At 36.5% G+C, this 22,130-nt stretch overlaps 1 protein-coding gene across 2 annotated transcripts in view; it reads left to right on the forward strand.

Moving 5' to 3' along the window:
• Nucleotides 1-22,130, forward strand: part of GABBR2 (gamma-aminobutyric acid type B receptor subunit 2) — a 446,063-nt gene that overhangs the window by 313,164 nt on the left and 110,769 nt on the right. For both annotated transcript variants that reach the window (XM_031589113.2, XM_090137258.1), the window contains exon 13: nucleotides 2,159-2,281. In XM_031589113.2, coding sequence (XP_031444973.1) covers nucleotides 2,159-2,281 — 123 coding nt within the window. The remainder of the gene's footprint in view (nucleotides 1-2,158; nucleotides 2,282-22,130) is intronic.

The following is a 22,130-nucleotide window of genomic DNA, read 5'->3' on the forward strand; positions in this document are numbered from 1 at the left end:
GTCTCCCTCTGCCTGTAGTTCTGTGCTTGAGGATGGAGAACACATTTCCAAAGGGACTCTGACTGAGCAGTGGCTGAGGAAAGACTGGTTTCTCCTGCTCATAAGCCTTCTGTGGTGCTTTCTGATCAACAGCTTTGGTAAAAACACTTCTAACTTTACTGGGAGGGAACTGTTTTCAGGATCATAGATTTGGACTGAAGTGGGCAAATTTCATCTAATCCAAATTCTGTTTGGACTTGACTGCCAATGGTTTTCTCACTTAATCTCCACTTAAATCTGGAGCAGCATTTAGGTGTGATTCACCTATGTCCTGTTTAGAGCTATTGGATAAAGATGAACAGTGCATAGACGTTTGTTTCAGAGGGTAACCTCAGTGATTAGAGCCTTTATTTCAGCTTTGACTGCAACTTTATTAAGAACTGAATGGTCAGACACAGTTGTCTTTTCCTAAAAAAGACTCAAGACAGAGAATCTTAATACCTGCTTTCCTTTTCCCATACGGAGAAAATGCATTGCAGTACTTACCACCTCCCTGCCAAGACACCTTTTTCTTGCAAAATTCTCATTGCCAGACTGTTCAGCAGTGATACAAAATGGAATGGAAGGTGCATCTTTATATTCACCTTCCCTTCCAAGCGTACCTGTCTGTGATGAGATGGACTTTTTGCCTCATTACTCATACAAACACAAAAAGCATCGCTTTCTGGTCATAATGATGGTAGCTACATGGATGTAAATAACTGGTCTCAGGAAATGAAAATAATGCCTCAAGTCCTTAAAGTCATTCTGACTGCTAGCCTTATTTCTATATTTAATGTACTTAAGATGATTTACAGCATAACCCAGTTGTTTAATAGAGTAATGTACAGTACTGAAGAAACTTCTTTCCAAATGAAGAATGCATTGCACTAGATAATATGAAAAGCAAACTTTCTAAGGTTCCTTTTACATTATTTCAAATTGCATTTATTTTTATCTTTTCCTTAAGTTTAGTAGGAATTCAATGCAAATATTCTAAGCAGGAGTGGTAGCCTTGCCAGTAGTAAGATTATCTGACACTTATGGCTTTATTTCAAAATCCTACTGTGTTTATCAAATCAAACTGAAATTATTAAGGCTCTTAGACTTAATATTTTTGAATATTTCATTTGAATTAAACCAACTATGGAGAAATATGTGAGTTTGCCCATACTAAAACAATCTGGCAGTATGTTTTCAATATCGAACGAGGATTCATTAGTAATAAAAGTATACTCATTAAACAACAACAACAACAACAAAAACCACAGAAACATAGGCACAAGAAAACTTACATAAAAGTAATTTAAGCCAGATATTTGGAACTTGCTGACAACTTTGCAACCGAAATAATGCACTTATAATGTATTTTATTTGTGCAGCTATGTGTTTAAAAGTAATACTAATAATATAGGGATTGCATGCAACTATACAAGACTGTAATACACAGTTTGGATTGTTCTTGTTATTAAGATTTTTTTTTTCTTTTTAAGCCTACAATTTATGCAGAATTAAAAATATGTTTAAGTTGCATATGCTTAAGTGCCTCTCACTTTTGTAATGTAGAAAAAAATGCGTCATCCCTGTCTACTACCTGGGTAACAGAGAGAAGAATTTTTTATGTATACACACACACATACAAACATGAAACATCTTCAACTTACCTTTTAGTACCTTGTAAACATGTTTTCCTGATCCAGCAAAGTTATGAGAAGGTCTACACTGTAGATCATCATGAAAACTCTATCTCTGCTTGATTCCTACTGTTCTGAGAGATGTTGCAAATATTTTTCCACACTTGCATACATAAACACAATAGTGGATCTCTAAGATAGACATTTTTTAATTTCTCAAGTGTAAATATTAATGCTGGACTTCAATATTAATATTTAAGAAATCTCCCAGTTTTTCTTTAGAAGTCGGAATGCACTTTTGATACTTCTAATAACCATGAAATGAACTAAAATAATTTGTGTCTTCTTGCTTTCATCTTTTAGTATTTCTGAAACTTTTCCCCATTCATTGTTAAAATACCTTTTTATTAGCAGCCTTTTTCTCCCTACATAAAGCTGTAGAGGTATCTATCCATGGCTCATGGGAATTTCCCCTTTTTTTCTTTTTTCTTTTTTTGTCTCTCCAGATCATTAAAGACCAGAAGTTAATGGTGATAGTTGGAGGGATGCTACTGATTGATCTTTGCATCCTGATTTGCTGGCAGGTTGTGGATCCTTTAAGAAGGACAGTGGAAAAGTATAACATGGAGGTATGTCCTTGAGCCCAATTAATACTCATGGTTGTGTATCTACCGTTTCTATAGGAACCTGGTATATGCTTTAGTTTATATGAAAGCAAGTCATGCGTCTGAGGGAAACAAATGCTCTATTTTTAAAAGCAAAATAGCAATGAAACAACCGCAACCAAAAGAAATCCTGTCTGTGGTTGAAGGTGCTACTTTCCTGTCACATCTGAGAGTTTTTAGATGAAAGTGTTGTAAACACTGGAGACTACTCTGCTAAGGCTCACTATTAGAGTCTGTTGCAATAAATAATAGATTATCAGAATCCATTAGCAGATTTCAGTAAGCGCTCATACAAGATAAATGCAAAAGTCACTGCTTACAATGCAGTTACTGCATTCTTTGTGAAGATACTCAGGAATTATGTTAGCTACTGCTATATTTATTTTCAGTAATAGCATGTGCAAACACACATGCTGATTATTCCTATTCTAATTCAATTCCCAGAAAGGTCATGCTACAGATTTCAGTAGGGAGGAAGTAATAGCTTAATGCCATGTGTACAAATTTTCCAGCATTCTGGTAGGTATTGAGTGGAGAATGGAATGGAATGGAACAATGGAGAATGGAATAGGCTTTCTGGACATGGCAGGAAAGAACCTGGCAGAAAGAACCATGGCAGCAATGATACAGAACCAGAAGAAAACAAAAGAAACATCATTCTATCTGTGTGTAGATTAGCTGTGTTTGACAATTTATAAACCCCAACATGGAAACTAGTAAGATCTGAAAAGTAGATTATGTGAGGATAATCCAGAAGTGATAGTCCGTTCTCCAGTATTTGGCAGTTGGTGAGATAAAGAGCAATATTTTTCTCTCGTGGTGAAAAGAAGAAAAGATATGATGCTTTGTTCCATTGTTTTTACTTTGATCCTACTTTTCAGTGTAATTTTGAAGTTTTATCAGGAGAAGATTTTACTTTTTATTTGAATATAACTTCTGAAAGATACCTTAGAATGATGTACCCTAAGCTGCCATGGAAGTCTTTCAAGAAATCATTTTATAGTCTGAAAAAAGTTACCACAATCATTCCCTAGAGTTTGAACTTGATTTCGAAGAGAGTCTCCAGCCATTCTGATTGTCAATAAAAATGGAAAATGTAACAAAAATGTGTCTTGTGCAGACACTTGTGCCCTATATTTGCAGAGCTTGAAACAATAGCAGCATGTTGATAGGCCTGTTTATTTCATTACAACTACACTGCAACTGAGGATATCTCAGTTATCACTGTGTCTGTTTCACTGCGCATATAAAACCAAACATGCTATTATGAATAATTACAAAATCTAATTTAAATAATGCTCATTTCAAAACTTGATTGAGTTAGATGGGCCAAACCGCCCATAACCCATTGACAATGAACTATTTTTTTTACCCTGATCAAATGGAAACCAAAACTGAAAGTCCTGATATCTTAGCAGAATCACAGGAGTGATTTTTTTGTAGACAGCCACAATAACTGTGAATCTATCAAGCCTTAAATGCAGAATATTTGAAAAGTAATTATAGTTACAGTTCTAAAAGTTTGCAGTTTACATCTGAACTTACGAGTGTGTAATGTGTACTGCCAAAATCTTAGTGAGTTTTCTCCATACTTGGCATTATGATCATGGGGCTGCACACCAGTGGCCTGAATTGTTTTAAAGCTGGACCTCTCTGGGAACTGGGTAAACCCATGCAAAATCGTGAAAACTCACATGAAAATGGGTAATGTGTGCATGAATCTACGTTGTATTTTAAATACTCAGAATAGAATTGACCAAGATTCTCTGTTAGAAATATCTGTTGTGAGTGTAAACTGATCAGAATGCTTTCTTAAGCTAAAGGACTTGGGGAAGGGAGGAAATAAAAATAATATGCAAGTAAATGTTGTCATTAAACTATTTTACTTATTTAAACTATTATACATATTTAAGCAATGAGATAAACTGCAATTTATTTTCCTGAAGCAGGCCTCTTTAGGTCCCAGAAAGCCCTTATTAAAAAAAAAAAAAAAGACAATTGTATTTGCATTTGTCATTTTCATTTTAGGGATTTTTTTTAATGCGTTCTGCAATGGTGAACTCTTTAGTTGAGCTTACGTGAGTAATTATTGTTTGTTGTGTGTTTGGAAAATACTTATCACATAGTAAACACTTCTGCAGGCAAGTTTCTGTTTTATTTCTGAATTGAAAATAAAACATTTCTTATCCCACTTGAGTCTAATAAACAATTTTAATGGCATATTTTCTCTTAGTTAAAGTAGATCTAAGTAGTAGAGACTAAACTGAATGTAGACTCCAAGGTTCCGAGTGCCATCAGTCATTTTAGCTATGACCCATTTCTGTGCATCAGGGTGTCTTGAGTGCTGTTTTAATTATGAATACTCACTGACTTTCTTTGTGGAAGTTGTACATTTAGTGTGTGAAGATTTAACATTTTCAGGTGGTCTTTATTAATTGTGTTTTCATAAATGGAAAGTATAAGTGAAAGTAAAAAGTGAGAAGTCTTAAATCAATGTCCTTTGTTAGAAATTACTCACTAAATGGTTTATTTGAATCTCAACACCAACAAATTATCAAGTACTTCTTAAAACTCCAGATTCCTTTCTCTGAATTTGTGAAGTCAATCTGTACATGTTTTAAAGCTGAAGATGAGCAGCCTGTATCTAAAAGTGTAAAGGACTTCTAAAAGTGAAAGGGCTTCTGTTGGAATGAATGCCACTGGCAGGAGCAAGAAGAAAACTGTGATGTTTGTCCGTCAGTTTTTGAATTGGTCTCTGCAATCCAGATCCTAGACATAAGCTTTTCTTGAGAAACACACATCTACAAATGCTCTAAGAGACCCAATTAAAAGTTACAATGACTGAGACCTAAAGCATCCAGATCCTCCAACCATCAGTAGGGCAGTTACTGGTATTTGATATACAAGCAACAAAACTTTTTGCTTAAAACAGACTACAGAATAAAGCTTTAAAAGTTCTGTAGCTATACTCCGGTTTCCTACAGAAGAATGGTAAGGTTCCTCCTACATAATCTTTGTATAGAGTACTGTAGGCTTGATGCTCACATACTGCAAAAGCATTTTCTGATACAAAACGCTTCTCAGCTTCAAACAGCAGTGTGAAAAGGTGGTTTTTAACCATAATTTTAACTCTATCATCTGTTTTTTTCTTACTACATCCTCTCTAATGTTTTTTCTTTTGCTAATGTTTCAGAAGAAACCAGTGAAGAGACCAGTTGCTGATTTTCTCATTAGTTTCTTTCTAAGCTGCACTTGAAATTTGCATTTATTTATCTGCCACACTGGCAGAGCCCTACTTTCTTTTTCAAATCATCATTGATTTTTTCTGGTTTCTTAAGAAATGTTCATATGCAAAGGTGTTATGTGTGTGCCTATTTATTCTTATTGCCCAATAAATTTAGAATCAGTCAAATTCAGATAATTCTGACAAAGCAGTTACAGCTCTTAAGAACATAGCATTGCTACAGATTTCATGGAAACAGTCACCTGTATGGAGGAAAGATTCTGATAGAATCTCCCCTAGGGGGAGAGTTGCAGTGTGAATTTACTCCTCTTTCTAAAGACAAACTCCTCCTGCCGAGGAGTATTACTGTTAATTAGACACAGAGAATCCAACCACGATACAAAAATATGTAGGAAACCACTCTCATTTCATCTTCTCACTGATGCATCTGCTTTGGAATGAAACCACTGTCTGAAATAGCAAAACCTTTTATGAAGTTGAATCACTTTTCCCTGAGCACCAGGCACATTATAATTCAATTTCATACTTACTACAGTTCAGTAAGTTTTTGTGTAGACATGCAGTCATGCACACCTCTTGCTCGGAGTACAGATTTCTAACATGTGGGCACAGATTGAATCACTGTGGATTTAGAAGGTAACCAATAATAATGTTAAACAAATAAGAACTAGGGTAGATGGACCAGATTTTACAGTTTCCAAAAGTAAAATGGTCTTACATCAGTGCTAGACTCATGAAAAAACAATAATTTGCATGCCAGGTGCCAGTATTTCTTGCAACATTTTAAAATCTGTTTATCTGGGATAGCAGCATTTTTGTTCCTCGATGTCTCAGTACTAAATATACAGTTGTCATTGTGATATTTCTTCTTATTCAACCATGTGATAACATGTTATTTTAATATTCTGGAATCATATGGAATGTTTCTAGTACTTAAAGTTTCACACTGAATTTTCCTGTGATTGCTGTAGTAAAAAAACATCAATATACAGGAAAGGTCGAGCAGGCCATGCCAGTAGTGGAATAGTGTTGTCCATTAAAGAAAACTTGAAGTAAAATCGGATTAACAAATAAATCAGTGAGCGAGTTGGAATTCCCATGTATTCCAAGTGCATGACAATGTTATCAGCAACATGTAACAAGCCAACAAGTTAGAAGATGAACTTTGACTGATATGCCTAAGGAGTCATAAATATTGCAAGAGCAAAAATATTCATATGTAAACTGGACAAGTGCCACATCAGAATGTGCTGCACAGTGAACTTATTTCAGAGCAGTGACTGCTTCGCACTTCACCAGATTGGAGTACCCAGCAAGAGGGAATTAACCCTTGATTTCATTCTGAATAGCGTACAGAGTCTGTTGCAAAGTGTTGATATTTGAAGGGCTATTCAGTAGCTACAAATAAAACATTCTTATCTTCAGTAGCTTTGATGAAGCAACAACAGCCAACAAAATATAGGTAGAGTGGTACTCAACTTTAGAAAGGGAAACAACATAACACTGAGGAAGCCTCTTAAAGAGACACTAGAGAGGACACCCTAGAGAGTTAAATCTTTGCAGGTGGCCTAGAGAGTATTAAAATACACATATTGGAGACACAGAGTAAGTGCATGCCACATCAAATAGGACTTGAAAACAGAGAAACTCAGCATGGTCGAACAGCAGGAAGATATCCTTAAAAAAAAAAAAAAAAAAAAAAAAAAAAAAAGTTGTATCCAAATGAGGAGAATAGAAAGGATCATAAACTCTGATAGGTTAAATGCAGAACACAATAAAGAAAGGTTAAAACAACTGGCAAAATGCACAAAAAAATGAATAATAAATTTTTTATCTACATACTGGGAGCAGGAAGCTTGTCAGGGAGTCTGAAGAGATAATGTTTGATCAGAATACTATGGCATTACTTGCAGAAAACAGGGTCAAGTAGAATTATTAAATGACTATTTTGCTGCTTTTTTCAGCAAAACTATTTGTTGAATAGCTTATGGAGATTCCTATGCTAGAACTTTGTGATGAACTCACTGAAGAGTGATAAGCTGCTGGTAGGATCAAACTGTTTACAAATAAGGCACTAGAACTAGGTTGTTTTCCAAAGCAGTTCAGAGGAGTACTAGTGAAACTACTGATAGCAGTACATAATCATAAGCTCAGAGCTGCTTTGATATCTGAGAGAAAAGTTGCAAATATCTTGCCGTGTTTTCAAGGCAGAGTGGAAACCTCATGGCTTTGAGCTAATGCTGTAACAACTCAACTGATAAAAGTTATAGTCAAGAGTAGAATTACAGATAAATGTTCAACACTGAAGAAGAGTTGATATGGTACTTGTGGAGGAACATGTGATTCAAAAACTGTGAAATCGTTTGAAGAAGCCAGCAAGCATGTGAACAGAAGCTGACACAGCCTGCTAGTCTCCAGAAAGGACGTGACAATTTCTTTCATCAAAGGCTCTTGTGGAAATTAACTAGCCATGGAAAAAGAGAGAAACCTTCAAACAGGCATCAAATATTTTAGAACAAGGAAACAGAATTCAGTAAAACCTAAAAGTTATCTTTAGGGAAGGAGGGATGTAATTCCTTCAGGGATCTGTGCTGGGACCTGTATTCTTCAGTGGAAGAGGAAGTGAATAAAAGACAAAATTTTAGCTGTAATAGTAAAGTATTCCAGGTAGAAAAAAGATGGGCTGATTGCGAAGAGCTCTGGAGGGACATTGCAAAACTTTTGCTTTTGAACATTAAAATGTCTGGAAAAAGAAGCTTATATAATGAGCTTGTAAGTGCTGTAAAGGGAATAAACTAGTCCTAAGTTTCCATAAGTAATGTTAGACTCTGATTGCTTCAGTGCTATGTTGGAGCAAGGAATTGGTGTTAGTAAATTCCATGAAAATGCACTGAGTAGCAATCAAAACCTGTAGTGCTAGGACTTGCTAGAGAGTATCTGGGGGGGGGGAGGAAATCATACAACAGAGCAGAGAAAATCTGCATGATCTTATTAACTGGGTCTGGTTGGGACAGAGTTAAAATTCTTCATAGAGTTAACCCTGTGGTGCTGTGTTTTGGATTTGTGTCTAAAAATGTTGATGGCATAGCAGTGTTTGGACTAATGCTGAACAGTACTCACATAACCTCGTTTTACTATTCTGCACACACAGTGAATAGGATGGACAAGAAACTGGGAGGGGACAGCCAACACAGCTGATCCCAACTGATCAAAGAGATATTCCTTACTATATGTGCAACAGCATGCCAAGCAAGTCATGCTGGGGTGGAGGAAGGAGTGCAGGAGTTGTCTTCCAGAGACTGGCTGTGCATTAGCCTTCATGTGGGAGGTGGTGAGACATTTCCTTTGTATCACCATTTTTTCTGTGATTTGGTTGGTTGTTTTTTTTTTGTTTGTTTGTTTGGTAGAAATTTTCCACTTGTTTTTTTTTTTCCTCTTTTCCTCAGTTATTGAGCTGCCTTTATTTTGACTGATGAGCTTTCTTGCTTTTGCTCTTCCTATTTTCTCTCCTGTCCTACTGGGATTGTGAGTGAGCAAGTGGCTATGTGGGTGCTTGTCTGCTGGCTGGAGCCTGGTTTGGCCATTTGAAGAGCCTTAAACTAACAGCACTGGTTTGTGAGGACTCAGTCATTCATTAGCTGAATAAGTAGGTGCCATACATCCTTTTGACTGCAATCGTTTGGCTGAAACTTCATTAGAGAAGGTACCAGTTCCCAGACCTTTGCTTCAATATAATGTGAAATAGTCTTTTCTGATTACAGCTTAAGCAGCAATTTTAGAGATTATTATCTCATTTTCTATGCAAAGTTTTACTGATGTAGTGGTAGATAGGATTTTAGATTTTGCTTTTAAGTTCAGCTAGAGGAAACACATGTGTAGACTAGGTAAATTCAGTTCATTCTACATCTCTTTGATTAAGACAGAATTTGTTTTAAGCCTAGCTTAAAACAATTAAATTGCCTGAAATTTTTTTTCAAAGTACTGATCACAATGTTAGCTGAATTGAAATAGCTCTGCAGGTGCACAAAGATGTTTAGGATTTTCTCAATAAGTGGATATAAATGCAACAAAACTGAATGAATAAATGTTGTGTCTGAGTATCTGATAGTCTTTTCCGAGTGCCTGCTCTAAGTCTAATAGATAAAGAAATGAAAATTCTGAGGATATTATTTGGACTGCAGGTGAATTCAACAAAACATTGAATTCTAGAAGTAATTCAAGGTAGTAATGCCACGCCACTGCTCAGTGAGAGTTATGTGGATCTAGCTTAGATGAGATGTAAATAAAACTCAAAAAGGAGTTCATATATTAGGTTTGGAAAAAAAGAAAGGCTAAAAGCATGTACAAAGAGAGCATGATGCTCTATCCCAATATTTAGGCCAGTTAACTAAGAGCAGAGGCCGCCAAATAAAAAACCTTTCTTTTGGACAGCCTTTTTTTCATGTAGAATTGCTTTGTTTGTGTGCTTTTAAGCAAAAAAAAAATGTATCAGAGCTGGTATTCAACTATACAGACATAGATCAAGTAGCATTTTCATATGAAATTGTGTTTAAGTCCTAGATTAGTAACCTGAGTTACTGAATTTTAATACATTTACTTCACATTTTTAACATTTTTTTCCCTTTTAATTCTTGTCTTCAGTCATGACAACTGTTACTGTAAGAACTGGAAAATACACTGCTGTGAAAGTATATACAGTGTAGAGCATGTGTGTGCATCTGTATGTACATGAGTCAAATGTGAGAGGATTGGTAAAGATGTCTGGTTCTAATTCATGTGCTCAAGTAGAATTATGCAGATTCTTCACTGAATTGAGACAATCAGATGATGTTCTTTTCTCTTTCTACGTATGTACATATGCATAAACAGATGTGTTTAGAGGTGTTGTTTACATTTTGCTATTGGGCTATTCAATCAGCTAACAGCTGGCTTAGTAAGAACTTTGTCAAAACTAGATTATGAAATGAAGTATATAATTGGCTGAAATAGCTTCTGGGGGTGTTCAGCCTAATGCCGGTCAGAGCTCCTCAGTCAATTTTTTCTCTAAATATCATTGTGCCCATCTGTTTCCCCTACTATTTCTTAAATAAATTTGATTTCTTTCCTTCCAGTTTGAAATATTACAGGCGTTGGGAGCCAAATGTCTCCTAAAATATGTAGCCTGTTTTCAAGCCCTGTAGCTCACAGTGGACAGCCCACCAGAAGTTGCTGAAACTGAGAACACTCACTTGCATCTGCTGGGGCCCACCAGTAGCTGGCAGCCATGCCAGTGAGGATGAAAATGAATGGCCATGGAAGTCAGCTGTATACCTTCTGCTGGCCCAGAGGATCTAAAGGAGGTCCAAAGAAAGACTAAATATTAAAGAGCAAATGCTGGTTTACTTGTCTTTCTGATGTGACATCAGTTTCCAAGGGAACAGAACAAAACGTGAGGACTGAGAGCCAGCAACTGAGATTGACTCAGCTGGTGGCTAGTTCTACTTATGTTTCCATGGAAACAGATATCAAATTGGCAAAAATAAAGAAATAAGGGTCAGTTCCAAAATGGCAGGATGAATGGCTGCTGCTTTAGCTACTTAATAAAGTGAGGCATGCTGTTGTTTATTTCTCTTCAGTAAGCAATTCTAGTTCTGGCTCCGTTATTTACTTACCAAGAAATGTTGCTTACCAATCTTAGGAACGTAGGCTCCACTATCTTACACCAGAATTATAGTTCACATGTTTCAGCAGTTTGCGTGCAGCATTTACTGGCACAAATGCTTTCAGATGTGGACCTTTGAAGCATATTGTGCATGATAGAGAGTTCATCTGTCCCCACTTATATTTTCACTCATGGTTCCTATTACGTAGTGGCTTCAACTATGCGATTATATATACCTCATGATACTCTTTTGTACTTTTACTATTTGAATACTTTTGTTAATTCAGTAAATGACTGTTGTTCTTGACTCTTGTTAACTTGCAGTTCATTGTAATTGCTAATTATATGCTGCTTGAAGAGCTTTTTTCAGTTTTGAAGAAGTTGCTGTACAGTTCATTGTATATACCTTATTTTTCTTTTAGGGAAGAAAAAGAATTGAATTTTTCCCATCTACTTTTGTAGTACCTTTCATTATTTCATATGTGTTCACTATAGATCCTTATTTTCCTTTTCTCTGTTTGGTAGACAGTTGCACTTTCATCTAGCTTCCTTTCCTATGACACCCTTTTCGTTAAAATGATGAATACTGTGTATTGTATATTGTTTTAAAGTGAAAAAGACTTTACAGTTACTTCAGTTGATCTATATTGCTGTGATATTTCCCTCTCACCTTAGTCACTTTCCTCACAAATCTTTGTAGTCGATTAACCTCAACAGTTTTGTCTGCACATTTACCTGCTAGTAATACTGACTTCAGAATGGGAGTATGGCTCTTAGGATGGATGTGTTACTCAGGAATATGGAAGCATGACACTGGTTTCATTTGCACATCGTTACTCATGTTGTTGTAATGCAGTCATACTTGTAGCATATCCTCACTTCAGGAGCACTTTCCTCTAGCTCTTCTTGTTCTAAGAACTCAACTACCGAAGGTGCTCAGTAGGTCCCATTCTTTCCACTGTATTTGGCAATTCAGCCTATAGTTTTTCTCTTGGGAGTTCAAGATACAGTGTTCAGTCCTAAGAGGAAAGACTATCTGAGGACAGGAAATCAGGTGGCACTATATAACACCAGTACAGTCATTATATAGACATGAATTAAAAGCAGTCATTTACTGCTTTTGGTAGGAGCACTACTGAAACGGCAGTGTATGTTGTGAGACTAGCAGTAAATGATTCATAGCCTAATCAGCTTTAAAAGCACCAGACATATCATGTGTCAGTGACACCTGAGTGTTCATAAAGAAGTCACTGTGATAGTTTCGTTATTCTCTGAGGATGATCAGCTTGTGGTAGATCCAGTGGCATTTCTTCACTTTAAACACTGAATACATTGTATACATTCATTCAGTTGTATTCATCTGTAGACTAAACACATAGTCAAAATTGTACTGGTTTTATACTCCTTTAGAAGATTGCAAACTGCTACAGAGTTACTAAAGGATTCCACTGATTCTTTTCGTTATTCAGCTCTTGACTACCAAGTAGCAGCAATGCAGCTTTAGGATATTCAGCATTCATTCAGCAGTGCCGCTTTTACAACAGCTTAGGAGCTCATCTCCTCGCATGCTTTCCTTGTTCTTTCAGAGGTAAATCTCTCAGGGATCTCTGGACACCTTTTTACTTGAACTGCATATAAAGTGTCAAGATTTAAAGGCATTATAATCCAGACAGGAACACGTTTCGCTATTTTGTCAGTGGTTTGAGTTGCTCTTAATATCAAAAGGAAGAAAGACAGGGAAACTTCTAAAACTCCAAAGCTTGATTAAGAAAAATTTTCAGAAATTTGCCTCAAGGAACTGATTGATCTTTCTCATTGCATTCTGTCCTGAGCAGTCAGTGTTCAGCCCTTTCTAGCTCTATAACATCCCTCCAGCTTTTGTTGGGGTTCTTTTGGTTGCTTGGTTGTTCATTTGTGGTTTTTTGTTTGTCTGTTTGTTTGCTTGTTTTTCTTAGAAGCATGCACCACTGCACAAAGACAGGTTTTAATGCTTATGTCAGGAAACAGATGCTGACACAGACAAAATGAAGCCTAATGAATTACTCCAAGAATATGCTGAGGCTGCAATAGAGGCCAATAAAATCCTTCTGCCAATCTTCTCTGTAGAGATCAAGGCCTACCCCAAAGTAGCTATTTAGGAGAACAAATTGTCCAATGTAATTAATGCTTCTTTGGGAGAAGAATATTCTTTTGTTCCTTCAGGTGCTTAATAGGCTGACACTGAAAAGATACACCCTGAGTATTCTGGTACTCCTTTAAAACTATGCCTTCAGTCACTGAGCTAATTGATGGAGAAGGCCAATCTCCAACATGTCTGGTTATAGTTAGTGTCTTTCACCCAAGATGTTCTGACCATGTCCTGAAACACATTACTGGCAGTGATGAGTGAGTCCTGCTGTCAGTGGTGAGAGTCAGTCTAGACCATGAAGTAATGCTCTCTCACCTAAAACAGATGCTGTTTTTGCACTGAAACCACCTCAGAACTTTGAAAACCTGATAGGTAGTGATGTAGCTTTAGTATAGAGGCAAAGTGCCATGTGGAGCACTTCTGTGCAGGGCAACACAGATACTTGGTGTACTAGTTAGACAGCATGGGCAAATGCACAGGCAATAAGCAGGTAACGCAGAGGGATGAAAACTTAACTGTGCAAAACAAATTTGATGCTTGTGGGGAGAGAACCTGAAGAAACACTCCCAGGCACAAAGCCATCATCTTTACATCTATGCCCTATAGTTCATCACACTTCTTTGTTTAGTTCTCCAGATTCTTCCCTATTGCTGAGCATTCTTACAGAGCAGCATTCATGAGATACCCTACACTGTATCTTTACTCAAAGCTTGAAGACCTCATCTCTGGAAAAACAATGCAGTTTTTAGTTATCTATACTCTATAATCTGCAAACACAAATATAATGCATTTGGCTATGAAAATACCTATATTTTGAAAACTATATTAAAAAAAAAAAAATTAAACAAAAAACAACCCACTAGTGTCAGCACAGAATAAATATTGCAATTACTTTTGGCCATTCTCTGCATGGGTTTCCCATACAATGTTAAGGGAAGGCCTTTGGCTGCCTTTGTTCTATGTGTAAAGACTGTTCACAGTTTCAGAGGGAACTGCTGTTTCTTCTCTGATGAACATACTCTCAAAAATCAAATTGTTCATATGAAGGTGAAAAAGCCTTATGGGGGGATCTGCCAAACACTAGAATGAACACTTCTACAAAAATCGCATACTATCACAAATCTACTCACTCTTACAAAAGCATGTTTGTTTCTGAATTAGCCTTCTCTGGCATAACTGTCCAGCAAAATATGTTTACATGTGCTTTAGTATTTAAAACATCCTGCTGTATATTCTTCTCTCCCTGGAGAAAAGAGAACACACAATAAATGTTACGACATTATTAATGGTATCAATAAGCATTAGCAATGATATGGTTAATCACTGTGATCTTCAGGTCATTGATAACTGCTATTAGTTTCGTACTCACATGAAATCTGGTGGCCCAATGATGCTGGCTTGCTTGTGGACAGAGTCAATTAAGAAGTCAGACTTTTCCCAAGGATATATAATACTTGTTGTATCATTTTATTCCAATTCTTCTGAATCTCCATGGAGTATTTAATTTCTGTTCCCTGAAAAGATTTTTTAGAATTTTGTCAGTATTGCCTCAAGAGAAAATCATGATTCTTCTTTCTTCTGTCATCTTTACTTCTTGCCTTAACTCCAACAATATAATGGGCCCCATTTTCTGGTTTTCAGATACATTTAAAGTAATTCAGTGTCCTCTTTCAGCTACATGCTCTAAAAAACCTGTGTTAGCCATTTAATTTTTCTCATAATATTATTTCTTCTCATATATATGTATGTGTGTATATATATATATATTTAAAACATTATCTTCTCTATTTTGAATATATTAAAAGGGATCTGTGATTTTCCCAAATTAAGCTTTGGATTTAGGTTTCTTGTTGTACTAATGTCTTTAGTACTGCTTTTTTATTCAAGTTTCAATTCTATCCAAAATATGTTTATGCTTTCTCATGCAGCATCTGTGACCCAAGTCAGAATCTTATAAACTGAAAAATGTAAAGCATTTGAGAGTTTCTTTATTATTATTACTATATCATTTCAAGGTTTATAAGGCTAGAATCATCATCCTATGGAAATACCCTTCTTACATTTTAAAACCATTATGCCAGCCTTTGCCATAATTCCTCATTAATAAATAAATATCATGTAATTCTTAGCAGTTTAGAAGAATCTCTTCTGATGTTCACTATGGAATTAGATACTGTAGAAGACAGAAAATTGTGGAGAAAACTAAAGAGGCTTCAATAAATATTTAGGGTTTTTGTTTTTGTTTTGTTTTCTTTTGTTTTCCAACAGAAACAGAGTGGGGAGTCTTCCTTGCTTTCAGCTATCTTGAACATGTGAACTCATGTGAATTTTAAGAATCGCTTATGGAATGATATAGAACCCAAACATTATTGAAACTACCTGTGGTTCTGATAGTGATGTTATTCCAGGATTTTCGCCCTGTTATATAACAGGATTATATTGTGCTCTTTACCTCTTTACAGAAGAAGAATTTTCATCTAACTGCTTTGATTAGTCCCTTCTCATTTTGGGGAACTGTTGCAAATAAAAGTGGAACAGAACACCTACATAAAAAATTTATAGAACTAATTATAGAAAGTAATTTACTATGCAATTTTTATTTGAAATAATGCCAGTGATCTAGCATATAACTTTATACAGTAGATAAAAGCAAAATGAAAATTTTCTGCTGCCAACCTGTAGGTGTTCTTCAGCAATTATTATAAAGGTTGAAGGCACATATCTTCTATGTTTTCATTTGGGTCTACTCTTACAATAACATTGTGAGCAAAAATTTAAAGCAAAGTATTTTTTTTCATAGTCTTAATTTGTATATGCTAATATAAAGAACAGCCCGTTAAAACTTTATGGAGATACATTCAGTATGGAAAGTTGTGTGTGATGCTAGGTCATCAAGCAACAATAAAGGAAATGTCATTACAAAGGAATTAGGCTGGAGCCTAAGATGGAAATGATTGCTGATAGGATAGGATTGTGATGGATATTGTTTTCAATTTTGCCAGTATGTTCCTTTTTTAAATATAAAAATTCATATCAATTAAATTAATCTGAAAATACAGAGTCATATAAAAAATTATCAAAATATTTATTTAAGCTGTTGAAATGATGATCCTTGAGAAGTCATTTCAGTAAGTTACACACCTGTTTGAGACAGGTACTGGGCTAGATAGACCTTTGTCAGCAAGTTGCATGCCAGGGTGGGAAATTCATTAGTAATTTTTTAGTTCTCTTTTCATTTAATTTTATTTCTATTCTTTGTAATGTTTTCATAGAAGAGAGAGAGATGTTTTGACATACTCTAGATAGCACTTTTGAACACTGATTGAGGAATGTTTAGAAAGTAATTCTCAACACACAGCTTGTATTCTTTCCCTAGAATATCATGAATATCGTATTTTTATAGTACTTGGTAATTGTGTTATAGGGAGAAAATATATTCATCTAATATGTCATGAAGAGGAAGAGACCTACCATTGTTTTTACTCATTTTTATTTAATTAAAGAAAACTCAGAGTAAAGAACCGAAACACAGAATTATGGAAATGCTGAGTCTGAAAGATTTGAAAGTTTTCTGATCTAAGACCCTTGCTTAAAGCAGGAAAAGCTAGAATAGGGTATTCGAGAGCATCTCTGTTTGTGTTCTGAATATTTTCAAAGATGGACTCTTCAATCCTCATTGAGTAGTCTGTTCCAATGCTTGCATATCCTCATTATGGAAAGGTGCTGATGTTTAATTTCTGCTGCTTAAATGGCATTTCCTGTATTTCAATGTGTGCCCTTTTATTCCAGCTAAGCACCCCCTAGTACTAGTGGATGCCTGGGGTTTCTTCTTCCCCAAGAAGGACTTGGCATTTCCCTTTGCTCAACTTTAGATCTCTGTCAGAACAGTTGTCCAACCTCTTGACAACCCACTGAGTAGCAGCAAAACCATCTGGTGTATCAGTGCCTCCTCCTACTTTTGTATCATTTGCAGACATACTGTGGATGTGCTCTGTCCCATCATGCGCATAGTTAGGATGATAAGCAGTATTGGCTCTAGAACTGATCCCTAGAATAAAACACTCTTGCTTGGCCTCCAGTTGAACATCATGCTGCTGATTATCATAGTACCTAGAATCTGCTATTTTCATCAGTTTTCAGTCCCCCTTGCAGTCCTCCTATTTAATCCTTTCTAGACAAACAACAAAGATAGACAAACTATGTTGACTGCTTCCAATTACATTCTTGTCCTTCATATGTTTGGAAAAGGTTCTGTGGAAATTCGCTCCAAGAGCTTCACAGGGTGCGGTTAACTGGGCTGTAGTTTTCTGGATCCTTTTGCTTGCCCTTACTGAAGGTAGCAATTATGTGCCCAATTCTTCTGAGATATTTTCTGATCACTGTGATCTTTCAAAGATGATCAAGTGGCCTCACAATGACAGCTCCTGGATTCCTTGTGAGTGAATCCTATTAGGTTCCCCATATTAGTGTGTGTCCATTTGGTTTGGATGTTCCTTAATACGCTCATGCTAGCTGGGAGTAAAAGTTCACTGCTGCAGATTTTCCTACTAGTATCATGGACCTGCTATTCCTCTCAACAGGCTGAAGGCCCACGTGTCACTCCAATTTATAGGAGGCAGAGGAGGTTCTTTTAATATCTGTATACCCGGTGTGAGATTAAGAAACAACGGTTCACATATTGGTCTGACCATTTTATTACAAATCTTAATTAGGGAGATGGGGAAGGGGAGGACAGACACCATTACGAATTAGGGTATTGGGGAAGGGAAGGAGGGCAATAGAAAAGATAGGAAAGAAGAAGCAAGGAGTCTTTATAGGAAGCAAGAGAGAGATAATTACCACCATGGATCCAGCATGGCTCCTAGTTCAGTCCTTGATCTTCAGTAGTGGTGGGTCGTCAGGCATTGTTGTTCTGTTGATGACAATGGCAACGTTGACCATGGTGATGATGGCCCCTTTTCAATGCTTTCAAAGTAAGTCGAGTCGAGTCAGCTGTCTTTGGAGTGACAGGTCAAATCCAAAGTGGTTGAGTCAGCTCTCGTTGGAGTGGCAGCTTCTGGCTCTGGGATCTCAGCAGAAACTCATTTGTTCCCACCTTCCGGGCCTTGCCAGCATATAAGAGGGAGCAGGGATGCCCATCTGCATCCTGTTTTTCACAGGACACGATGGTATCATTCCCCAGTTTTCCCATACCAAGCTGGAGCTATTTAGTCATAGGCCAGATCTTCCGCCAGTAAAAGCTCCTGAGCACTCTCTTCCGGAGGCAAGCAGCTCTGGAAGAAGGTCCTTTCAAATGTCCACAAAGTAATGTCGAGTGTTACATGGTAGCACTCATCACTTGCCTCCTCAACAAATCAATCAGAGTCTTATCACAAGAAATACCTCAGGAAGCAAGCTTTGAGCCAAAAAACGAGGATTCTCACAGCCCACTATCAGGTTTGTTACCATGCTATTTGCCTTGTTTTCTCCTCTTGGGATCATGAAATCCACTGTCTCCTGCTCACAGCAGTCAAGGTTACTGCCAGACTTCACTTTCCCCAGTACTTCCTTCCTGTTTCTGAATATTCTGTCCAGAGGAACTTCTCCTCTCATTGAATCATCAATCACCTGTGTCAGAAATGTTTCATCAATATGTTCCACAGTTCTCCAGGATTGTTAGTGCTCTCCTGTGTTGTCTGTCCAGCCCATATCAGGATGATTAAAGTCCTGCAAGAGACCTAGGACCTGCAAACATGAAGTTTTTTCCTATTTTCTGTATGCGGCCTCATCAACTTATTTCTGATCAGGCTGTAGTAGATGCCCACCACAACATACCCGACATGTTTCTGCTCTCTAAATTTAACCCATAGGCTCTGGACAGTCTCATCATCCAGCCCAAAGCAGATCCCAATATACTGTCGTTGATATCTCATGTAACAGGCAACTTTCCATCTTCCCCTTTCCATCCATCCTGTTCCTTCCCATTTACTTATTGCAGCACTCCAGTCATGGGAGGTTTTCCATCATATTTCTGCAACACCAGTGATGACGTAGCCCCACAACTGCAGCACACCTCTAATTCCTCCTGTTTGTTACAGGACCAGGACAGTGTTTTATACTTGCATTGGTGTACAAGCACTTTGGAGAGCTGTTATGTCATGGTGACTTCCCAGAAAAAGTGTCATTACTTCCCCTACTATCCTATTCACTCCTGTCCTCCTGACATTTGCAGGCATACGCTTCATGCAGGCTTCCTTTCCATTGTGTTTTGTTATCTTTGAGTTCTGTCTTGTCTTCCTCACCCTGCCATGTCTGTTGCTGTTCAAGAATAAATCAGTAAGCTTCTGCTTGTATCTGGTGAAATTATCAGATATTTTTATTTTTGAAAACTGCTCAGTATTTATTTTGGATGTTCTTCATTGATTTACAGAAACAGAACAGCTGTTTCAGAAGATTTTAAAAGTTTAGCACAAACATAAAATTATTAGACAAAAATAATCTAATTTTCACAAGATTTGTTCAGAAATTTTGAGTAATAGTATTTTCTTTAAATCTGGTCATCTCTGACTAAAAAAAAGAAAGTCATAAAGAAACAGGTACATTCAAAAAATGGGTTAATTGGAAAAATTAAAAACCTGTCCTACTAAAGCAGTCTAAAAAAAGTTCTTTTTTTTTTTTTTTAATTTGCCAAATGAGTACTAGGATGTGGATTACAATCTCTGAGTTTCATGGAAGAATAAAGACTGGGAGTGGGAAAGAAGCATGAAAACTATCTGTCATAGCTGACACATGCAAAAACAGTTAAAAATCAATCATGAGTAATTGGAAGCTGGAAGATACTAGATTAGTTAAGAATCTAGAATTGTCTTCTTATAGGGGATAATAATGGGGCCATGAACTGTAGAAATTCAGAATTTAGTAAGTATATAAAGAAAATTATATCATGTTTCTGTGTTTATGAACTAGGCACTGGATTATCATGAAGAACTTGTGAAAACTGCTTGAATTTCTGCTATTGTCCAGATAAAGACTGACTAGCTTCATCTGGATTTTGTGATGTTTTTCAGCTGAAAATGGCTAACACAAGAGACAGGATACCACAGCTATCACTGCATCTCCTTTAAAATGGTTCATTTGCCTCAGGCTTTAGGATTTAGCTGTAATGAAGATGAAAGATTGATGGCTGACTACTGACCTACTTTGAGGAAATGAAAGAGCAGGTGCTGCTGACTAGGAAAGCAAAGGGCTGTACAAAATGCAGAGAAATGAAAGCTTGGCAAAATAAAATCTCTTTTAGATCATAGCTACTTTTCCATAGCCCAGCACAGACTAATACACACCTGGAAACCTCAAAACCTCTTTATATATTTCTGTGAATATATTTAAGCTATTTTAAATAATTATTTTCATTTTATATACAAAGGCTTGAGTGAGTGCAAAGGCTCTGAATCTATCAAACTGTCACAGCATGTTGTTGAAACTAATAGGAAAAGCTAGACTAGACAAATTACAAAATATATGGCTTAAAATGTGACAGACTTGTGTCAATGCTTGCAACAAACTGTTCCTCAAGTTTTGTTTAACCTTTGATGAAAGAGAGACGTGTTCCTCAAAACTCGGAATTAAGGCCTTTCAGACTGTGTGACAGAAGTGTTTAATGGTTTGTGACAGGCAGTTATTCAACAAAGAACTGCCACCTTTTAACCAGTTTGTGTCAGGAGTTTTATCCATGAATCATGAAAAGGGGGTGAAGGAAACCATTTTTGATTTCTCATAAACAATCATGTTTGAAGAAAACTTGTAAGTACATTGGCAAATGAACCCAATGTTGACCACCAAATATTGTTTTAGCTTCTCACAATTATCAAATTCATAGAAAATGGCATCATTTTTAAGGTAATTGTTTTCATTACAGAACAGTTATCTTCCATGTTTTGGAACAGGTAGAGAAAAGCCATACTGCCTACCTTAAGATCTAATAGGAAGTGGGCTGAGCCAAGAGACTGAGTTGTAAGTGAACATTCTTCCCTCAGATCTTGCATTTCTGCACTTACAACAGTCCTCAGTGTTAACCACATGCAGTTTAAGTAGACACCTTTGTATTCAGTTTTGTTGGAGATGAGAACCCTATTAAGTCAATTAAGACATCCAGTTCTCATTCATCTCGGAGAAGAGTCAAAGTTGTGTGCATTTTTTAACAGTAGTCTGCCTTTAACTGTTCCTTCAGTAAATTATTGTAAAGGTTCACGAACTTAATAAAACGCAATTTTGTAGATCTTTGGACTCTTAGAGGCAGAGCTTAAATTTCCAATTGTGGGTGCAATTCATACATGAGAAATAGACATTTACTAGGCTAGCTGGTTTGTAACTATTTCCAGGACCTTTCCTTTTTTAAGCCTGGGAATAAAAATCAATCTTAGACCTCACTCTCAGCCATGTTCTAAAATAGCTTAATAACTCATTAGTCATTTTTGTACTATCTTTGTTTATTTTCCAGTTTTGAAATGGGTGGCAGATGATAGAGGAAGTAGCCACTTATTATTTCAATGTTATTCAGGTTCTGACAGTGAGTTAAAGGGATAAAGGAGAAAAACATGCATGAGTGAAAGTGTCAAGTGTAAGTGCTAATCTTTTTTTTTTTTTTTTTTTCTAGTTAGGAGAAAATTTGTGTTTGTTTTTTGTATTTATTGAAGGTGCAGGAGAATTGCAGGAAATTTTACCTGTAGATAGTAAGAGCTATTATATATGTGTATCCTGTAGTGTACAAAATTAAATTTCTTTTTTTTTTTTTTTCTTAAAATAGGTTTGCTTACCAAGTTGT

The sequence above is a fragment of the Phasianus colchicus genome, chromosome 3, assembly GCF_987193195.1.
Source record: "Phasianus colchicus chromosome 3, bPhaCol1.hap1.1, whole genome shotgun sequence".
NCBI lineage: Eukaryota > Metazoa > Chordata > Aves > Galliformes > Phasianidae > Phasianus > Phasianus colchicus.